This window comes from Anabrus simplex, chromosome 11 (genome assembly GCF_040414725.1).
Source record: "Anabrus simplex isolate iqAnaSimp1 chromosome 11, ASM4041472v1, whole genome shotgun sequence".
NCBI lineage: Eukaryota > Metazoa > Arthropoda > Insecta > Orthoptera > Tettigoniidae > Anabrus > Anabrus simplex.
Genome location: NC_090275.1, coordinates 122,053,342 through 122,075,997, shown reverse-complemented (window position 1 = coordinate 122,075,997; position 22,656 = coordinate 122,053,342). Strand labels below are relative to the sequence as shown.

At 40.4% G+C, this 22,656-nt stretch overlaps 1 protein-coding gene across 2 annotated transcripts in view; it reads right to left on the bottom strand.

Annotated features, from left to right (window-relative positions):
* Positions 1 to 22,656, bottom strand: part of LOC136883180 (ATP-binding cassette sub-family B member 10, mitochondrial) — a 199,887-nt gene that overhangs the window by 156,030 nt on the left and 21,201 nt on the right. For both annotated transcript variants that reach the window (XM_067155360.2, XM_067155361.2), the window contains exon 3: positions 14,310 to 14,512. In XM_067155360.2, coding sequence (XP_067011461.1) covers positions 14,310 to 14,512 — 203 coding nt within the window. The remainder of the gene's footprint in view (positions 1 to 14,309; positions 14,513 to 22,656) is intronic.

Here is a 22,656-nt window from a genome sequence, read left to right as displayed (position 1 = left end):
GTTTTTTGTTTAATGTGTTTTGTTTCTTTATGGCTAAATCTTCTATTTTATTTTTAGAAATTTGTTGAAAGTAATTCCAGTAGCTATGTGGGAGTTCATGGGATACTTTGAGATGTGTTGAATAAAGTTCATTATTGAGATGTTGTTTGTCTAACGATGGATGCGGTTAAACGATAAATCCGGCTGACATATGAAATAAGGCAAAAGCAAAATAATAAAATATGGTGCTGTATTTGGGCATTTCTTTTGTCATGTAAATATCATAATAATAATAATAATAATAATAATAATAATAATAATAATAATAATAATAATAATAATAGTAATGATGGCACATGACCTCTGAAGCCGGGTGCAGATATTTCTAGTTGTCGCGTGATAGGCAAACTTCGTGCTTACAAAAATGCGATTCTACCTAAGATGTAACTTAATGCGTAAGTCGGCGCACACACACAGCCCCCGAATTGTCGGAATTAGGATGCTAAAGGGTTTATTGTGTCAGCTATTCAATACATTATAAATTTTTAAACACTCAGGTACCCGATTTATGCCTTGAGGAGGTACTATGACTGATGATGCCCTCAATGAAGGGCGAAACATGTGTCAAATGGATTTAATAATAAATTCCTAAGTGTTTAAAAATTTATAATGTATTCAATAGGTGACACAATAAACCCTTTAGCATCCTACATTCAGTATCTTCAATACGGATTAACAATGATATTTATCACCTTGTCAGAATTAACCAACGAAAATTAAAATCCCCGACGCGATCGTGACCTCTTGAACTGAAGGCCAAGACGTGCTAACCATTTAGCAATGCAGCCGAACATGCTCATACTGCACATAACGGTATAAAACCATTGCAATCATGATATACATGATGAAAATAAAAAGTGTGATTTTTACGCTGTTTTGCTTCACTTTTCCTTACATCTCGTTGTAATTGGAAAACCTTCAACGTCAGTTCTCTTATTACAAATGAAGGATATACGTGGATATTACGGTGATAACTTGTATTTTGGTAAAGATTCTGTAGACCCTTCACGAACAATAGGCTAGAGATCCCACATGGCGCGCCTCAGATGATGTCACAGCGGGCTAATCGATGCCGCCAACTTACACCAGGCTAGTGAAAAGATTATTGGTCCGGCTTCTAACAAGAAAACTGGGCAGGGGCAACAAAGTGGTCAACAAGCCTCTAGCATCCCACACACATCACAAGGTATGATGTTGAAGAAGGATAAAGGGTTTCCACCCGTTCAATACATTGACATAATGACTTAATTAAAATATCACATTTTTATTATCATCATTATGGTACCAGTTTCGGCATATCCCATGCCATCATCAGCCAATGAAAAATTTTGCAAGGTATTATAAGTGATAACACGAAATATTTATGCAGTATAGGAACATATACATATACATATCTAGTGTTCTGAAATTATACAATTATATATACATTAAAATATGTGTGATTAAAATACAAAGACCGCTTAATCTTTTAAGATGTTAGACGCGTCATAAAACACAACATTTTTTTGTGTGTCAAAAAGATTTTTTACAACTAAAATATAAGTGAATATTCTTGGAGAGTACAAGGTGTTCCTTTTAAAATTTTATCTTCAGTCTTTATACAGTATCTAGAACATTGGTCCTTTTGTTTATGTCATTAGGGCATTTAATCATTGTTCATATTTATATGAATCTGTTTCACCTAGTATGTATTCCTGAAATTTCTATGATATACTTATATGAATCAGTTCCACCTAGTATGTGTTCCTGAAATTTCTATTCTATGCAGATTTCTATTACAGTTTAAGTCCGCTATAGCGAGTAAGGCATATAACGAGAACTCCGTTATAGCAACAACCTTTTTCTGTCCCTTCGAAATTCCTATATTAAACTGTGTATCGTCCTTTGGTTACAGCGAGAACCCTGTCACTGACGCATCCGTTATTACGAGCGATAAAGCGCACACGTTTTTTTCCGTTACCGATATTTATGTTTGCTACAGAAATCTCTGGAGTGATACCGTATTTCTCCGAATCCCAGACTTTCTTCCTCAGAATCTCATGCAAAAACTCAAGAGTTGTTGCACTCGCGGCCTAACAGTAAGTTAATGGATACCACTGACAACTACCGCGGTATCCATGCTGCTTCTTTTCACACGCGCACAGAACTCGTTGACAATAAACGACCGCCTCTTTACTATACATCGCTAGCCGCGACAACCAGTTGTACAGTGCCTGAGTGTTTCTCAAATCTGCAGAATGGCATCAAAACATGCGACCCTTCGAATTCTTAGAAAAGCCATGGCTACTCAGTGGCAGAGTCATAACGCGTCTATTGTACTCGACGCATAGTAAAATTAATGTTTATAGAGAACAGGAATATTTTCGTGATGGACAGTCGTATTGTAAAGATACGTGAAAAAGGTATTGCCGGCAAATTTTCAACGGGTTCTAGTCGATATTATGATGCCAATTTTAAGTTAATGATTATTAAACACTCGGAAATGTAGAATAATTGTGCAGCCGCAAGAAAATACGGCATAGGGCTAACTAAAGCCAATATTTGATGTTAGCGTGAATACAAAGAGCTAAAAAAAATGTGTACTGTACAAAAAAATGCATTCAGTGGTCCGCAACAAGGACGCTTTAAAGAAGTCGAAGATGAAATTGTGAGGTGTGTGCAAGAAAAACGCAAGGGTGAAATGGCCATACCGTGGCGATATAAACTCGTTCATTGACTTTCAACGTCCGCGATTACGCCTATGTATCGCTAGCTGCTGAATTTGGCCGAACCCGGCAAGCGAGACATGCGTGTAGCGGTAGCCTGTTATATCTGACGCTGCGTAAAAGTAACAGTTTTATAGACAGCAAGAATAATTTCCTGATGGATCATTGTATTGTAGAGACGCATGGAATAGGTATTGCCGGAAAATTTTCAGCGGATTCTCTTCGGTATTATGAAGCCAATGTTAAGTTAATGGTCCTTAAACTCACGGAAATGAAGAATAATTGTGCACCCGCAAAAAAAAAAAAAGATACGGCGTGACGAAAGTCAATGCTCGGCGTCTAAAAATGCGTAGGCCTACTGTACAACAAGGCATTCATATGATTTTACAAAGTTCCTTTTGAGCCTGATTTAAATTTCTTGAAGGAAAAAGTGGGGTTCATCTTGGATTCGGAGAAATACGGTACTATATTTCTTTCAGAATGAAATTAAACATACTTTCACGTAGTATCGGATTACGAAAAATAACAAACAAGTAAGCCGTAGTGTGGATATCATCTGCGGAAACGCAAGTTTTGAACAAACTGATTGCCGTTTCATTCCGATTTTAATGTGCATGGGGGGTTTTCCGAATTTAATACAAAAATCGGATATAACGACAATCTGTTATAGCGAGTAAATTTTTCGCTATTATGAATTCTCGCTATAACGGACTTCTACTGTATATATTTATATGAATCAGTTCCACCTAGTATGTATTCCTGAAATTTCTATGACATACAGATTTTTTCTGTTAGTATGTCACAGTCTTTGTGTAGCTATTATAAAACATCTCATATGATTGAAGCTTGAACTCTGCATTTTTGTGTTGTTCAAAAATTATTGTAAGGTTGAGGCCGTGCGTTGATAGTTGAGATCTTGAAAATTTCAGTATCAGGTGGATTTTGACAAGTTAATATCAATCTCAACCCAACACGGACCTAAAAACAGAGAGTGAATTGTGAATTTTACATTAGAATTCCAAATTCAGAGAAGGCACTTTTGAAAGGAAAAGAATATTGAGGTATGAAACTCACCTCTATACCCGAAGTGGCCAGGCGTGGTGTATGTGAGGAACTGGAATGCAAAGGGTCAAGTGGTAGCCTTGCCTGCATCAGCTGTTAGGCGGAGCGTGTTAGGCAGGGGGAGGGTAAGTTGCGGTGACGGAAGAATGTAGGTCAGGAGAACGTGGATTCTTGTGAGGGTAGTAAGCCAGCGTATTGCATGTCGTTTTATGGACTAATTGATTTTTAGGTATTTTTAATTGATTTAACACCGAAATAAGTGTATCAAATAAAATTGTGGGTTTCTCGGACAGATCATGGAGATTGTAGTTAGGATTGTAATACTGATCTAATGTGATAAAACATTGCTCCGTCAAGTCTAATAGCAGACCTTTGTTCATTGGTTCAATGATGTCCAAATCATTATTAATGCCGTGAAAATTATGTTCATATTCTTGTATATGCTAACCTATTGCTGAAAATCTCCTGTACCTAATAGCATTGACATGCTCGTTGTATCTAATATTAAATGATCTCCCTGTTTGTCCGATGTAAACACTGGAGCAGTCATTGCAGGGAAATCTGTAAACACCTGATCTATCAAAAGGGTTGGACGCATTGACCAATTTAGAATTGTGAAAAATATCAAGATTTCTATCGTTAGTCCTGAAAGAAATTTTAGTATTTCTTTTTTTATATTTGTTAGCCGGAAGATGTCAGGGTTGAATGTGAAGGTTGCATAAGTTTTTGCCTTAGTTGTTCCTTTTTGTAACTTAGGTCGGTGTTTGAACTTGTAAATTATACGTTCTATAAAACTTTGGTTATGTGATGCAATACTGCGTATGGTGTTAAGTTCTTTCTTTAGCTCTGTTTTAGACATAGGTACATTAAAAGCCCGATGTATTAGACTATTATAGGTAGCTCTTTTGTGGCTAGGAGGGTGTACGGAATCTTGCTTAATTGTCGTAGCTGTGTGTGTTGGTTTCTTGTAAATTTTATATTTAAAAGAAGATGGAAGTCTAGTAATGGTTAAATCTAAAAAATTTAGGGTCTTATTAGTTTCGGATTCTACTGTGAACTTGATATCTGTATCGATGTTGTTGAGGTGCGTTAGGGTGGAAGGTGCATCAGTAATACGTTGGTCCAGGATTATAAAAATATCGTCTACAAATCTAGACCAAAGGACTATATTGTCAAATATCTTGTCTTTTTCAATTTTTGTATATTCTAAAAAGTCTAAGTATATATCAGCTAAAATGGCTAATGCCAGTGAACCCATGGCCAAACCATCTTGTTTACATATTACTTTATTGAACGTAAAATAATTACTATTGGTTAGAAGCTTCAAAATGGGCATAAAATCGTCTATTTCTAGTTGGCTAAGCCGGCTATGAGTATGCAGATTTTTAAAAATAATTGGTATGACCTTTTCTGGTTTAATATTAGCATACATATTAGTGATATCGAATGAGTGCATTACGATATGGTTGTAATTTAAAGTTGTCCAGTTGTTTAATTAATTCTAGGGTATTTTTAATAGATTTGCTGGCTTGAAAAGTATAATGCTTACTCAAAAATTGTTGAATAAATTGCGCCGTTTTATATAGAGGGCTTGGTCTGAAATTTACTACAGGGCATATAGGAACTCCGTTTTATGTATTTTTGGTTGTGCTTTTACAGTCGGCAGGCCAGGGTTCATATTAATGAGTTTGCTCTTTTGACTGTCGGTAAACAAACATGTAGAATTTTTAAGTATTTGTTTAAGCTGTTTTTGGATGGACTGAGTTGGGTCTTTATCTATAATTGTGAAGGTTTTATCTGTGAAAAAATTTTGTATTTTAGCAATATAATCTGCTTGGTCCAATATAACGGTTTTGGTAATAATATATCTGGTAAAAATATATCTGCTTTGGTAATAATATTTGAATTTCTGATTTTATTTTTGAGTTGACAAATCTTTTTCCTGTCTGCAAGCTGCGATGTATTTATAATATTAGTCGGTGTACTGAAAATGTTATTTTTTGCTTTTTTGCCTCGTACCTGACTTCATCTTGAGTATCTGTTGGTATTTTATTAATAGCTGTTTCTGTCTCAATTATTAACTTTTTAGCCATATTTGCTATGTTATAATTGGGCCAGTTATGTTTAGGACCTTTGGAAAGAATTTCTATTTCGTCCTGGACAAAGTCAATTTTAGATAGATTCACGAATGGCTGGTGAAATTGGGCTAAGTTCTGAGTTCGTGTGTTGTCTGGGTTTGCGTTTCTGGATGGCCTGAGTTGGATTCATTAAGAAGAGCCTGGAATTTTCTATCTAATGTAATCTGTTTCTGGGAAAGTATATTAGTTAACGTGTTCTGAACTTTATCTTGAAAAATGTTCCATTGTGCAGCTGACACCACCTTGGTATGACGCGATTAACAACCCTGTGACTAAATAAAACGTACCCAGCGCACGCCGTGACTATTTTAAACGGCGTGATTTTCTCAATTTCAATGAAGCTGATAGCCCTAGCCAGCCAAAAGCAACACAAAAAATGGGGCAAATTTAAGTTTTACAGTGCCTCCATTGTAATTCTTGTAAATAAGAATACTTCTAGGGGCCAGTTAGTAGATTGAGGAGAAGCTTTGGCGCCAGGAGGCTCGTAGTGAGGTTGCACGTGAATAACCTGCGCACAACACTCCAGCCTACGAGATCCTTGCTCAACACTAGCAACTCTTAATCGCTCGTACATTTTGCGTAACAGGTTGCCGCTATTGTATGTTAGAATATTCAGCTGTCTCTTTAAATACAAAAATTTTGCGTATATTTTTCTTACCTACGATCTATCCCTGCACGATAATTGTGGCCAAGAACAAATATTTTTTGGCGATCGATGTGATAAAACGATAGTTCAAGGAACGATAGATGCAGGGAAATTTAACATTGGTTTATATGGAACATTTTGGGTCCGAATAAATTGAATGATGGATACTGGAAAACGACAGTTCTGGGAACGATGCATCGGCAGGTATTTGTCAAATCATAACAAGTGTTGTAAGGCTAGATATTCTACATTTGGATGAATATTTGTATATAATAGGTTCAAGTACCTGAATAACTATAATTACCGGTATATAAGAAAATTAGACTCTGGGCATTTTCATAGTTTCCATTGTCCACAACAAGATTTTCCCACATCATTAATATTCTGCTGAGAAACTGCATTGATCTGCTTGTTCTATATTATGTGCATGTACTTCGACACAAGTTCTTGCAGGTGCCATCTCAACTTGCTGTTTTGTTATCCATTCTGATAACCGAATACAATATAGACAATCTTTTAACCTAAAAAATGGCAACAAATGTCGCGCAATGTCCTTCGATAAACAAATACAATAGATCATCCCACTATTCGGTAGACAGAACTACATGATCCAGGAAGCCTAGGCATAATATACAGCATTGCCACATCTCCAGTGAATACTTACTGTATCAATGAGTGTAATCTTTAAGTGCTGTCTATGAAATGTAAACTCATATAAGTGAATACTTGCTATAAGTGATCCCTTATTACTTAAGGGTTTCACTTTATGTTTAAGTGCCGACTATGAATTGGACCCTAAGGATTTCGTCATCATTGGTTGTAAAATTAATCACGAATGTGACTGCACTCTAAGGTCAAAGGGTGCTTGGCTCTTGGAAGAAACACAATGATAAGCTTGAAAGATATGTGGATAAGCTATGAGAGACCCCCTCGTGTGTGCTTCTACAATTGTAGGGGGCTAACCCTGGTTACCCTCTTCAATTGAAGATCCTCTTCGTGGTGAGGGGGACTAGTAGCTCCTTTCTTGCGATGCCGAATGGAGCCCTATTGGGTAACCGTTCGGTATACAAGGAGGAGGAAGCTAAAGCACCGCCCAACCCTAAGGTGTAATGCGACCCGTGCCGATGGGGTGCATGGCACATGGGAGATGTGTCTTGAACGGAGCCTTCGAGATACTCGGCGCCCTCTCGAAGTAAGTAGCCTTACCCAGGTATGCGGGGCTCTGCCTGGGCGGACATATATTTCCCTAGCTACTCGTGGGACTTGAATGAATACGGTAGCCATCCATAAACCGGAGAGCTCTTCTGGGGCCTCCGAGAGAAACACTACAACAACAACCGAAGGGGACTCTTCGGAGATACCCTCGGATAGTTCATCTTCGACAGTTAGAGGGCTCACTCAAGAGGTGGGCAATATACAGGTCCAGAAGAAGAAGAAGAAGAAGCGCTCTGGCGCTGAGAAGAGGAGATATAAGAAGGCCTTAAAGGCCTGGGAGCAGGCCAAAGAGGGCTTAACTCCGGGAGCTGAGGGACCTTCTAATACCACGACAGTAACAACTGTGGGGGGATCCAATGGGCACAAGAGGCGGGACCCTGAAAATGGCTCTGCTTCTAGGGCACAGAGGACCCCACCCACAAAGATGCCAGCGGGGAAACGACTTCTGTCGGGGGCAACCCCAGAAGAAGATCTGCAGACCCTCAAAAAACCCAAGGTGGAATATGCCAGGATAGCTAAAGCTGGGATCAGGATGGCCATAGTACCTGTAGGATATCCTGACCAGCAGCTAACCGAGAAACAGGTGGAAGCTGTGGAAGAGGCTATCACCAATCTGATACACGAGCTTCCGGAGCAGGGGCTCATTAAGCCTCAGTTCCTGGATTGCTATCTGTCGAGAGGTGCGGCCGTCATCATAGCCGAGAACGACGAAACTGTAGCATGGCTTTCCAGTCTTGTTACAGGTATACAACCGTGGGAAGGAGCCAGGCTCACAATTGTGGGCATGGATAAACTTCCTTCCTACAAGGGAGTCATGGTCTGGATACCAGGACAACCAAAGGAAATAAGGTCCTTCTGGGAAGAATGGCACGCCAGAACCATGGCTTAAACCCCACCAGCTGGAGGGTCTACGACCGCAAGGAGGAGAAGAGAGGTGTCCGACTTGTGGTTAGCATGGACTCCAGAGACGTGGAGAAAGTGGTGGGGAAGAAGATCTTCTGCGAGGTGCATGTGGCTACCTTCACCTTGGTGGAGGGCAAGCGTGACAAGCAGAGGACCAACCCCACCACAGAAAATACCGAGACTAACAGGGGCGAAGAGCAGGAGCCCGGACAGGAACCTGGGCCAGCCAAGCCTCAAGACTCATCACGGGAGACGGAGCAGCACGTTCCGGAGACCGCATAAGGTAAAGTATTGCATGAAGGTAAGAATGATTACTTTCATACAAGCAAATATACAACATTGTATAGCGGCCTCTAGGGTACTTATTAGAAGTATCCAGAAGGGCAGGTTTTCGGTCGCCCTGATACAAGAACCCTGGCTTAGACAGGGGCATATCATGGGACTAAAATGTGCAGGGTTCACTCTATTCAGTGGAATAGCAGAGGAGAAGCCTAGAGCATGTATACTAGTTAAAGATCACAACGCCTGGGCTATACCAGCCTTCATTACTAGAGACCTGGTAGCAGTCCTAGTGAGATATGAAGAGGACGGACAGCCAAAAGACTTGGTTGTCTGCTCTGCATATTTCCCAGGAGACTCTGAAACTCCACCCCCGCCGGAGGAGTTAAAGAGACTGGTGATATACTGTAGGAAACAAGGATTAAACCTCATAGTAGGATGTGACACCAATGCTCATCACAGCATTTGGGGAAGCAAATATACAAACTGAAAGGGAGAGCACCTCATAGAATTTCTATGTACAACTGATCTTGAGATCATGAATATTGGTGATACCCCTACCTTCATTAATAATAGAAGTGAGGGGATCATAGATCTTACCCTGGGTTCCATGGGAATCGTACAGGAATTTAAAGACTGGAAGGTTTCTTTGGAGCCTTCCTTGTCAGACCATAGACACATTGTGTTTTATATAGAGGGCTCCCTCGAGATCCCGTCTTACAGAAACCCTAGACGAACCGACTGGACGTCTTTTAGGGAGGATGTGAGGAGGGGACTGGAGGGAGGACCCTCAAATATAATTAAAAACAAAGAGGAGCTGGAGCTCAGTGTGAGTTTCCTCACACGGACACTGGTTATCTCTTATGAATTAAACTGCCCTATTGTTAAGGCAAAAAGAGTAACAGGAAGCTTCAAGTGGAATAGTTATCTTGAACACCTGAGGAGAAATACACGAAGGCTCTGGAATAAATACAGGGAACTTCAGGATCAAGAAAGCCTAGATTCTTACAAAGAATCACAAAGAAGGTACAAGTCAGAAGTCAAAAAGGCTTCTAGGAAATCTTGGAGACAGTTTTGTGAATTCATTGAAAGTCAACATGAAGCGGCAAGGCTTCATAAAATTTTAACCTTGGATAGAAGGGCAAGGCTGGGTTCACTGGAGTCGCCTTTGGGTGGATACACATCCACAGAGAGGGAGACCCTGAACTTACTGCTTGATGCCCACTTTCCAGGTTCGGTAGTCACGAATAGTGAGGTAGAATCGAGCGGATCCTTCAGACCCGATAAAAGTGGCTGGAAGGAAGCCGCAGAGATTGTTACCCCAAGAAGGGTTAAGTGGGCATTAGAATCCTTTGCCCCTTACAAAAGCCCAGGGGTGGATGGGATCTTCCCGGCACTTCTTCAGGAAGCGGGGGGGGGGTCCTTATACCATACCTGGTCAGAATCTTTAGAGCCTGTCTCATTATGGGGTATGTGTACTCCTTGTGGCGTCAGGCGAAGGTGGTGTATATACCTAAACCCGGAAGGTCTTCATATACTAGACCTAAGGATTATAGACCCATTAGTCTAACGTCTTTTCTACTTAAGACCTTGGAAAGACTGGTGGATAGACATATCAGGGAGAAAGTATTAAGGGACTTTCCCCTGCATTCTCATCAACATGCATATCAACCAGGGAAGTCGGTTGAGACGGCACTACACCAGCTAGTTTCTAGGCTGGAGAGTGCCTTGGATCAGCAACAACTTGCTATGGTTGTATTCCTAGATATAGAAGGGGCCTTTAACTATACATCTTTGGGCTCCATAGAACGTAGTCTAGAGAGAAGAGGAGTGAGCAGTATGCTCATAAAATGGATTATGGCCTCACTGCAGGGCCGTCAAGTTCTGTTTACCCTCAACGCTGTAATGTTGAGAGCTAATATAGACAGGGGGTGTCCACAGGGAGGAGTATTATCACCAACATTATGGTGTCTGGTAGTGGATGAACTACTTACCAGGTTAAATGTTGGAGGAATATACGCCCAAGGCTATGCAAATGACATAAGCCTGATGGCGGTAGGAAATTTCCCCAGCACGGTTTCCGAGCTCGTACAGAGCTCTTTACGTAGGGTGGAAAGATGGTGCCACGAGACAGACTTGTCGGTTAATCCTGATAAGATGGAGCTCGTGGTATTTACCAGGAGGAGGAGGAGGCTAGACGGACTGTCAGAGCCTTTCCTATTTGGGAAAAAATTAGCTAAGACAACCTCAGTTAAGTACCTAGGGGTAATCCTTGAGGCAAGACTGAGTTGGAAGAAACATATAGATCATAAGGTGGATAAGGCCCGCAAGATTATGTGGGCCTGTCGAAGGGCCGTCGGTAAGACTTGGGGCCTAAGACCTAAGGTGGTCCAGTGGCTCTATATCTCTACTGTACGGCCCACGATCACCTATGCATCTTTAGTCTGGTGGCCAGCTTCAGAGAGTAAACTGTGACCACCAAGTTAAACAGTGTCCAAAGACTTGCGTGTCTAGGAATAACAGGGGCACTGGATACTACACCATTATGTGCAATGGAGGCCATCCTAGGTTTTCCCCCCTTACATTTATATGTTAAGGTAATAGCGGAAATGAGTGCCTATCACCTCTGGTCACTCGGAGGATGGTCCTTCAATAACCCGAATAGAGGACATGCCTCTATTCTTACAAGGCTCCACCAGACTTGCCCTATGACAATGATGATCGGGGATCTGATGAAGCCTAGCTTTAATTTGAATTATAAATTTACAGTGGTGATACCCACAAGGGAGGAGTGGGCCGCGGATGCTGGGGCCCGTCTTAAGTCTGCGGGCTGTACATGGTACACAGATGGCTCGCGGACGGAGACGGGCACAGGCGCCGGGGTCTGGGGGCCTAAGACAAGGCTCTCCCTTCCTATGGGTAAATATGCTACTGTTTTCCAGGCCGAAGTATACGCAATACTAGCCTGTGCTGTATAGATATGGAATATGCCTGGACACAGAAGATGCATCACTATCTGCAGTGATAGCCAGGCAGCACTAAAAGCACTATGTGCAGTTAAAACAACATCAAAATTGGTATGGGAATGCCAAAGGATGTTAGATCAGCTGTGTGAATTTAGCTCAGTTACCCTATTATGGGTCCCTGGGCACACAGGTATCAGTGGAAATGAAGAAGCTGACAAACTAGCGAAACAAGGTTCAAAACGTTCTTTCACAGGACCAGAGCCCTTCCTGGGAGTGTCACTCCGAAGCGTGAGACTGGTAATATCCCAGTGGACAAACCAGTCTCACTTAGATATTTGGAAGAGGTTAACTATAGCAAGGCAGGCACGTGAACTTATCAAAGGGCCTAGCCAAAGTTATAAAAAGGTCCTAATGAATTTGAATAGGACCAGAATGAGAATGGTAGTTGGACTGTTAACAGGCCACAATACCTTACAGAGACACCTACACATCATGAAAATCACCCAGGATCCGATGTGTAGAAGATGCGGTAAGGAGGAGGAGACCTCCGCGCATGTGTTATGTCCGTGCGAGGCACTTGCAAGCACTCGACATCGATACCTTGGCTCACATTTTGTGAGCCTGGAAGACATCAGGAATGCCAATATCCGGACACTGGTATCCTTTATAGGAGCACTAGGGCTGGACTAGGCAAACCTGTTTAAGGGGCACAAAGGGTCTTCATAGACCTACGTGTGGAGCTCTGCGAAGACAGGGCTCACCCATTTCTTATCTATCTATCTATCTATCTATCTATCTAAGCTATGAGAGACCGGTAAGTAATAAACCTCATTCCGGTTCCGTATTGACTTCCAGTAACTAAGACGAAATTCTAAATTCTAAAAGAATTCAATTATATTAGGCCCACCTATTCAATACATTTCTGCCATTTATTAAATAGTCTGTTTAAAAGTTACATAGTTGTTTAAAATACCTTGGACATGTTCGACCTGGCTTAGAGTTCATCATCAGCAAAATAACAAGGAAGAAATACATACGACAAAAACAATGATACATAAAACTCCGAGATAAAACACAGTCAACAAATGCAATGGGAATTTAAGTTAAAATGTACATAGCTTCAGTATTAAAAATATATTCAACAAGTACAATGGAAAACTGTTAAAATGTACATGAATTCAAACTTGGACAAAATAAGTTGATAGTGTGAGTCCAACCATATTTAGTATAGTATTAGTTGGCTGGAGGAAATACTTAAAGACTAGTGAAGACAGATGTTGTTCTAATCAGTCATATTTCTGGAAAGCGGAGTGAATTTTTTAAAAGATCCGTTGTATTGCATCACAGAGAACACAAGTATGGCCCTATGCTTGTGTAGATCAGGTTGGGTCAGTGTTGACCTCCACATCCTGGCTATATCTGGCTATACAATGGATCTTTTAAAAAATTCACTCCGCTTTCCAGAAATATGACGGATTAGAACAACATCTGTCTTCACCAGTCTTTAAGTATTTCCCCCAGCCAACTAATACTATACTAAATATGCACACTATCAACTTATTTTGTCCAAGTTTGAATCCATGTACATTTTTAACAGTTTTCCATTGTACTTGTTGAATATATTTTTAATACTGAAGCTATGTACATTTTAACTTAAACTCCCATTGCATTTGTTGACTGTGTTTTATCTCGGATTTTTATGTATCACTGTTTTTGTCGTTGTTTTGTTCGTTTGTTATTTTGCTGATGATGACCTCTAAGCCTCTAAGCCATGTCGAAACATGACCAAAGTACTTTTAACAACTATGTAACTTTTAAACAGACCATTTAATAAACGGCAGAAACATACTGAATAGGTGGACCTAATATAATTGAATTCTTTTAGAATTTAGTCTTAGACTGGTAAGTGCCATCAGCCACTTAGGGCTCTGAGTACAGAGACAATGGTACGAACCACACTGGTCAGACTGATGACCGAGAGCCAAACGACCATTTACATTAATCAGAAGAGAATCGAATAGGTGAAAGTGAGGAGCGAGGACTGCACTCATCTAGAGGGGAGCTTATCTTTGTATTTTCCACACAATGCCAAGTGATTTTGTTTATTTGTGATTGATTATTTTGGACTTGTTTACCTTAGAAATGAAGTTTACAAGCGGTAACTTGACAAAAGAATGTTAGAAATGTGGTCAGTTTGCTGCTCGTTCTCTTACTTATAACTATGCTTATCTTCATTACAAAATTCTCAATATCCTGGGTCCACAACTTAACTTTATCTTATATAACAATATCATCTACTTATGGGTAAAACGAAGGAAATTGATAAACAAATGAGGCACAAGCAAAAGTCACTGACCATCATAGATGCTCCGGCGATCACCATGATGGTAGAGCGCAGGCCGTCTGAGATATTCATGGTGACTGCCTGACTCACCACCGATGTATCTGCAGACAAACGGTTCACCAATTCCCCGGTCTTGTTCTTGTCAAAGAAGGCCACCTCCTGTTTGACGATAGAACCAAACACCCGCTCTCTCAGCGCCTGAGTTATCCTGTAACCTGCAACAAGATAAGTTGTGAAGTACTGAACAGAGTACCAAACTTCCCTGGGTTTCAAGCACTCTCTGAAGAGTGAGGTCTGCTCCTCACTTTCACTTTAGCCTCCATCACCAAGATTCAGTATGCTCATTTCCATTTGCACTCCACAGACTGAACATCCTTGCCAATTTCTCCACAATTCATACCTTTATCTGTATTCTACATGTTGTCAACTTTTACAACTTGTTAAATATTCCTTGCATGAATTTTTATTATCCTATCATTTTCTAAAATTCTCATACCTCCTATGTTGACTGCTCATACGTACCTATCCCTTTCTTCTTCATTACCATTTCCAGTCTTCTGGATTGGGATGTGAATCACGGACCTCCACAGTTGTGTATCTCTCCACCACTCCCTTCTTTCCTCCAATATTTCTTCTACTTTTACTCCTCTCTTCTCTGTACCCTCCTTCACCTCTTTCTCGGCCTTCCCCGTCGTCTCCTTTCTATTATTCTCTCTCGCTCTGGAACTCTGTCCTCTTTCATTCTCATCATGTGTCCATATCATTTCAGCTCACTGCTCTCTGTCTTGTCTTACAGTTTAGGCAGTCCAATTCCCTCTCTGATTTCTACATTATCTTATCCTTTTGAGTGTTCCTTTAATAAATTTCATCTCAGCTGCTTGGATTCTGCTTTCATTATGTTTTGTTGTTGTTCATGTGCCTGCACTATATAATGTCTCATTTTTCCTCCAGTGTTGTCATAGCTATGGTTCATGGTGTGGGTTACTGTAGTCACGTCCTAGTTCGTGAACCATGGGCAACAGCTGAGTGGTCTAGTAAGTGGTCCCGAGAGTCAGGATACTAGCTGTTATCAAATGGCAGTGGGCATCTCGGACATTCTAAGTTATGGCCCTCCTTGTGCTCAGGCGTTAGGACTATACAATTCAAAGGTAGTCCCTAATCAGGGACTACATGTAAGTACGGTAGCATCCTGATTCACAGAATATACTGAGCTCAGGACATTTTAGCAAGCCTCGGACCTATGAGAGTAAAATGGAGTTCCACTTCTATCTGACTGGTGAAGAACTCCTCGGAAACAACCTGGTGAACAAAATGGAATGCTATGGGGAGCTATCAATACTCATGGGGTTTATGGAAGAAAGAAAGTAGAACTGGCTGAGTCAGCACAGAGGATGCATCTAGATGTGTTAGGAGTTAATGATATTTGGGTAAGAGGAGGTAACGAGGAAGAGTTAGGAGATTATAAAGTGTACTTTATGGGTCTCACGAAGGGAAGGGCACAGTGTGAGGTAGGACTCTTGACCAGGAATACTATTGCACGGAACATAGTTTCTGTTAGGCAAGTAAATGAGTGAACAATGTGGGTACATTTGGCAGGTGGAGGAATTAGGACGAGAACTGTCTCAGTGTATTTAACATGTGAGGGTGCAGATGAGGATGAAGTTGACAAGTTTTATGAAGCATTGAGTGACATCGTAGTCAGGCTCAAGAGCACGGAGGTAGTAGTGCTAATGGGTGATTTCAATGAGAGAGTTGGAAATAGCATTGAAGGATATGAGAAGATGTTGGTACATGTGGAAGCTAACAGGAATGGGAAGCATTTTCTGGACTTCTCTACTAATATGGGATTCAGTTAGGTGGAAATGCTGACAATATGGTCTTAATGGCAGATTGTGCTGAAAGCCTGCAGTCTAATATCTTGGAACTGGAAAATAAGTGCAATGCATACAATACAAAAATTAGCTTTCTTCAAGACTAAATTTTATGTCAGTAGGCAAGAAATCTAAGAAAACTGAATGTCAGGTTGGGAATGCAAAGTTGGAACAGTTGGACAATTTCAATTATTTAGGAAGGTAATATAGTAAGTGAGATTCAATGAAGGTGCAGTAAAGCTAATACAGTATTCTGTGAGAAGGAAGTCAGCTCCTGGACGAAACTATCATTGCACCGGTCTATTTTCAGACCAACTTTGCTTTACGGGAATGGAAGCTCGGTTGACTCAGGATATCTTAAGTTTGAAGTAACGACGAGAATGATTGCTGGTACAAATAGGTGGGAACAATGGCAGAAAGGTACTCGGAATGAGGAGATAAAGAACAAGTTAAGCATGAACTTGATTGATGAAGCTGCACACATAAACTGGTTTCAATGGTGGGGTCATGTGAGGCTAATGAAGGAAGATAGGTTACCTAAGAGAATAATGGACTCCGTTATGGAGGGTAAGAGAAGTAGAGGGACACCAAGAGAACGATAGTTAGACTCTGTTTCCAATGATTTAGAGATTTTTTTTTAATTTAGCGTTCGATGCAATACAACATAAAAAGAAAATAATACAGATTCATAAGTAGATCAACAGAAATGGTGTGTCTCACACAAGTGAAAGATTAGATTTGTACATCCAAAGTCTTAATCCAATCCACCGCTACAGTTCAGGTCCTCCATACACTATGTGTTCCATTGTCCAGCCCCAGTTATGAAGAATATACCTGATACAGCTGAGCCTACTACAGACACAGCTAAGCAGATTGAAGCCACTAAGTTGCGCTCCCAACTTACAGGACACCCGATGGCCAGTTGTCTTTGCGATCGAAGTGATTGTTTGTCAATTCCAAGGCAGTTTTACATGCCAGTTTGCACGGATTTAGTCTAGATGTTCTTAATTGACTCATATCTTCATGTATTGGGAGTGTTGTGTTCTTGCACATTCCTGAGCATAGATGAACAAGATCTTTTTTGTCTTCTGATCGGAGGAAGCAGGATGTTACTCAGCACTAGAAACCACTGGATTGGAGTAGGAAGCAATGATGCACATGCTGTGGCTGTGGCAACTGTTAAGCAGAGTAATACTAAGCTGAAAAATAGGTAAGCATTAAAGCAGTTATTCTCACTGTGTTGGCGTCAGCTCCGGTTAAGCGCTGAAGGAGGTTATTACGGCTCTTTAGTTTTGATGCAGATTTACGTAGATGTGCTTTGTATGTTAGAGATCTACCCAGATAATTAGGGGTGCCATTGTACTCTAATGCCTTACCTCTAAAAATGACTCTGGGGAAGTAGTTTGCAAGCCTGTTGTCCAAGTGAAAAACAGTTACTTCGTTTTTCTGAGTGCTGAGTTGTAAGCACCATGTTTTGAAGCAGTCATCTAGAACTGCACGGTCTTGGGTGAGAACATCCTCCACTTCAGCCAAACTGGTACGCTGATCAGTGAAGTTGATATCATCCACATATGAATTTGCAGAACACTGTTTTAGGAAGATCATGGGTGTACAAATTAAAAAGAGCAGGCGAGCCTTTATTCAGTTTGTGCAATTAGCTTCTGCTGGTCTTGGAGTTAACTTGGAATAGTCTGTTACTTGGCATGCTGTCTATTAACATTCGCACAGAGAACAGCCTTGATCAGTTTTAGTAGTAGTCCATCCTTTCCAAACAGTGTCGTATGCTGCTGTGAGATCCAGAAAGACAGAGATATTCTTCAATTTCTTCTCAAAACCAGCTTCCACAAAGGTGGTCAGGAAAGGATTTGGTCGCTGCAATTATGTTGGTGCTAATCTATTCGGGATCAATCTTTCCAGAAGCTTGTACATAACAGAGAGCAAGGCTATTGAGGTAAGTTCGGACCTTTCCCTGGCTTTAAGATAAGAGGTATAGAACTTCACGACACCACACACATGGTTGATCCGTACTGAACTGAGAATCACACAAGTAATTTTAATGTAAGGAAATCCACCTTTTCAATAAATTCAATACATTCAAAGACTATGCCGCTAACAGTGTTACATTCCCTTATGAACTAGTTACAAATAGAGGATTGAGACAGCATTTAGTAAATTCACAGACACTTGCTGAAAGGCATAAGAGTCCATAATGAAGATGTATGTACATACAGTTCAGTAAAACCTCATTAATTCAAAGTCGTTGGGACCCAAATTTCGGACTATGAATTATGTGATTTCGAATTAACCACCAACTCATATACAGAAATGCCAACCACTGTCGCATCACAAAATATGCCAAGACCTGTTACTGCACGCAATTAACCTTGATTCACAGTTTAAACCTTTCAAATGCCATGGAAAAAGCTATTTCCAAAATGTATCCATCAAGGTGCATTTATGTTATTCAAACAATGCACTTAAATAAATCACTGGCTAACATAACCTCACACAATGAAAGAAAATTCACACGATTCAAATGAAATGGCGTATGGCTTTTAGTGCCTGGAGATCAAAGGACGGGTTCGGCTCGCCAGGTGCAGGTCTTTTGATTTAAAGTTAAAAACTTCATGGTTGATCCGCATTGAACTGAGAATCACACAAGTAATTTTAATGTACAGAAATCCACCTTTTCAATAAATTCAATACATTCAAAGACTATGCTGCTAACAGTGTTACATTCCCTTATGAATAAGACACTTAACAAAATTTCAACGTGTTCATCAAGTTTTATCATATCATTGCTCAACTTTTCAGACAGCGCCTCATGACAACAAAAACTATCACGCCACCAACGCATAACAATTTTCATACATTTTATATAAACTATTTTAAATGTGCACCATTATACTAAAATTTTTACCTAGCGTGTGTATTTTGTTGCTATATGTGAATTTGTTTTCTTGCTTTGTTTTACGAAAGGCTGATGATGACATTGAAAACATGTCGAAACCGGTACCTTCATAATAATAATAAAAATGTTGTAGTATAACTTATGTGCAACAGTTTTGTATGTATTGAAAAGGTGGATTTCCTTACATTAAAATTACTCGTGGTCTTTTGATTTGACGTCCGTAGGCAACCGGCGCATCGTGATGAGGATGAAATTATGATGAAGACAACACATACACCCAGTCCCCGAGCGAAAGAAATTAACCAATGATGGTTAAAATTCCCGACCCTGCTGGGAATTGAACCCGGGACCCCTGTGACCAAAGGCTAGCAAGCTAACCATTTAGCCATGGAGCTGGACATGCAATTCAAAGACTAGGACAAATTATCCTGGCTCCCTTGTGCAAATGCTTTATTTTTTGGATTACCATACTGTTTACAATTTTTAGATGCCTTGTATTTGCACAGAAAGTGCCTGACGCCCTTAAAACATTGTGGCTTATCGAACTTTCCTACGATGAGAGGGTGAAGTCTCTTGCTTCCGTGTGCATTGCAACAGAGTAAAACAACCCCCACCCTTGTATGATTTACCGGCTGGCACTTCTCTCCTTTAAAACCATAAGTCCGTTTGGCTCAGCACTAAAACAAAATGCAGTTTCATCGGCACTGACAATATCGTTTGGTGCATATGAACTGATTATATGAGCCACGCTTTTTCGCCAACTGTTGGCATCGCCAGTGTTCGCGGATTCTGCTTCTCCGCACACTGCTTGCTACAAGGTATTGTGGCGTTTCTACATGGCATGTAGCACAAGGGCTTTCCTTTGCTAAATTATTGTTTGTGAAGGATATTGTTCAAGCTGACCCAATCCAGATCCCTGGTACGATCCTTAATTACACGCATGTTGGCTCGGTAACACAATTTTAAAACTTTAAGTTTAAAAACCGCAACTGTTAGCAATTTCACAGTCTCCCTGTCACGTGACTTTGTGCGCCCATCACTTTGTCAGGGAAGCATCATACTGCATGTAAGATGCAGAACTAGCCATCTCCAACACAAATATTCTGTGGAATAGACTTAACTGTGATCACAATAGTAGCTATAACATATACAGTAGAACCTCAATAATTCAAAATCCCAACTAATTCGAAGAAGCTCTCCTTACCAGAAACATAAGGTACTGTTTTGCACGTTATTTAAATTTGCCGCAGAGATGGCAGATAGTCCCCGATGGAGCAGTCACTGTTCTCCTATTTTTTTCTTTTTCCTTTCCACATTGCCTCTTATTGCTCGCTACTCACATATGGTTTTCTTCAAAAGTAGTGTGCCGCTATCAACTACTACTGATCTCCCAGATGAACGGCTGAGGGCTAAGGTCTCCCTGTCGTTAACATCAATGTGGCATATCTTCATGTTAGCCTTAATTACATCCTTAAATCGCTTTCTCTGACCTCCCATACAACATTTACCCACGGTTAACTCAGAGTAAAACACTTGCTTGGGAATCCGATTATTGGGCATGCGTATTACATGCCCTGTCCATCATAGCTGACGTCTTAAAACCATGGCTTCTATACTGGTGGTCCGTGCCACTTCGAAGACATTGACATCTGTGTACGTATATTGCCAGATTATACGCAGAATTCTTCTTAAATTTCGCTGGTGATATTGTTCCCACTTTTTAATATGTCATCTGTAGCATGTCCAGGATTCCGGTCCATACAGTAAGCTGGGAACTACAACTGAATTGTATACGAGGATCTTTGTTGCAACATTGACATAATGATTGTCAATAACTCCACATCATAGTTTAGCAAAGGATGCTCCAGCACAGTTCATTCTAATATGAATTTCCAAATCTATATTTGCACTTGATGAGAGGATGCTGCCAAGGTAAGGAAGGCTCATTCCGTCGATGTCTTTCTCCAGGGGCTGGTTGTGAGAGAATCTGTCTCTTACCAGTATTCAGTTTGAGACCAATCTTTCTGTATGCAGTTGAAAAGGCATTCAAGATTAACACTAGTTCTTCTTCAGACTGAGTTACAACTGCATTATTCCTGTATGTAGCTTACATAATGAAGTGTAAAGCTACCGGTTATCAAATATTTACCAAAGTAAGATTTTTGCTATTAATGCGTTACAGGAGCTGTGCCAAGAGATGATGAACGAAAGGGTGGAAGAAATTACGAGCAAACTTTCAGGACAGAAACTGGTGATGTATTGTGATGAAACTACAAATACAGAGAATGTATTTTTGTCATATTTAAAGCAATCAAGCCATAGGCTTCTGCAGAACCCAACTGAAAACCCTTTCAAATCTCTGCGCTTCAAACTTCCAATCTCTAGTGAGCCCTTATTGAAGTCCTCATTTAATTCATCAATCATCTATTCAAATGTATAAAGAAGATTTTATTAAGTACTAGCAACTGAACGGGAATATCTACATTCAGCAGCACATGTCACAATTTCTGCAGGGAGCTTGGAGCTCGGGTTTGTTTGCTCACCAGCTAAGTTTAGAAGGAGGAATTTCGACATGACGTACACAAAGCAGAACAAGGAAACAATAGAACTCCAGTGGCCAGACCAACGGACAACATTTCAGAGGCCTGGCGAGAGGCTACAGGAGCTGCAAATATACATTTGAAGTAAGCATTCGGTATGCGAAGTGTTCAGCTAATGAAATGTTAGAGCCACAGTAAATTTGGGTAGTCATTGGTCTATGCGAGTGATGGCCACGATCGATGATACAAGGGCGTCTTAGAGGACGAATTGATAAAAGCGAGAAGCGCGTGGGCTAGCAAGTTTATTATCCGGCAAGATTCATGCACGTAACATTGTGAGAAGAAGTTTTCATTTATGCGAGTGATCGTGTGGGGACTCATAATTTTGTTGGAAGACGCTCAATCTGCATTTAATCTATTCAAGTTTTCAAATACTGGGAGAATGGCATTTAACTTTTGATATCCAGACGGAGAGAACAGTTTCATTTAATCATTTCGAATGCATAGTAGCCTGCCCGTGTAAATAGATTCCCAAGGGCATAAACTTTACAATTTTCAGTCTTGCATATACAAGGGAAATATCTGACCTAGTTACGGTGAGATAAGAGTTGTTCTGCTAGGATGAATGAGAACTGGTTTCATGGTCAATGGAAATTACCCAGCCATAGTACTCTAGTAACCGGCAGGGTAATCTTGACCTAGTTTCTACATCGTGAATGAAGGGACGTTTTAGATGATATCCAGAAGCAGCTTATAGAAAATAGGACATCACTTTTCTATGCCAAGATGGTGACCAAAGGGCTGATCTAAGTCTTTTCTGAAGATATCATCATTAATATGGCTGGCTAAAACACGATGGGGGCCAGTTCTCCCAAAGGCTGGCGACGATAAGTCAATGAAATAGATGAATACAGAATTTTGAATGTAATTATGTGAGTGTGAACGTGTTTAAATGTCGCAAATGGGGATAGGTTAGTTAATATTTAATTTCAGTAAATTTAGCTTTTGTTTGGAAGGACTACATCCTATTTAAAGTA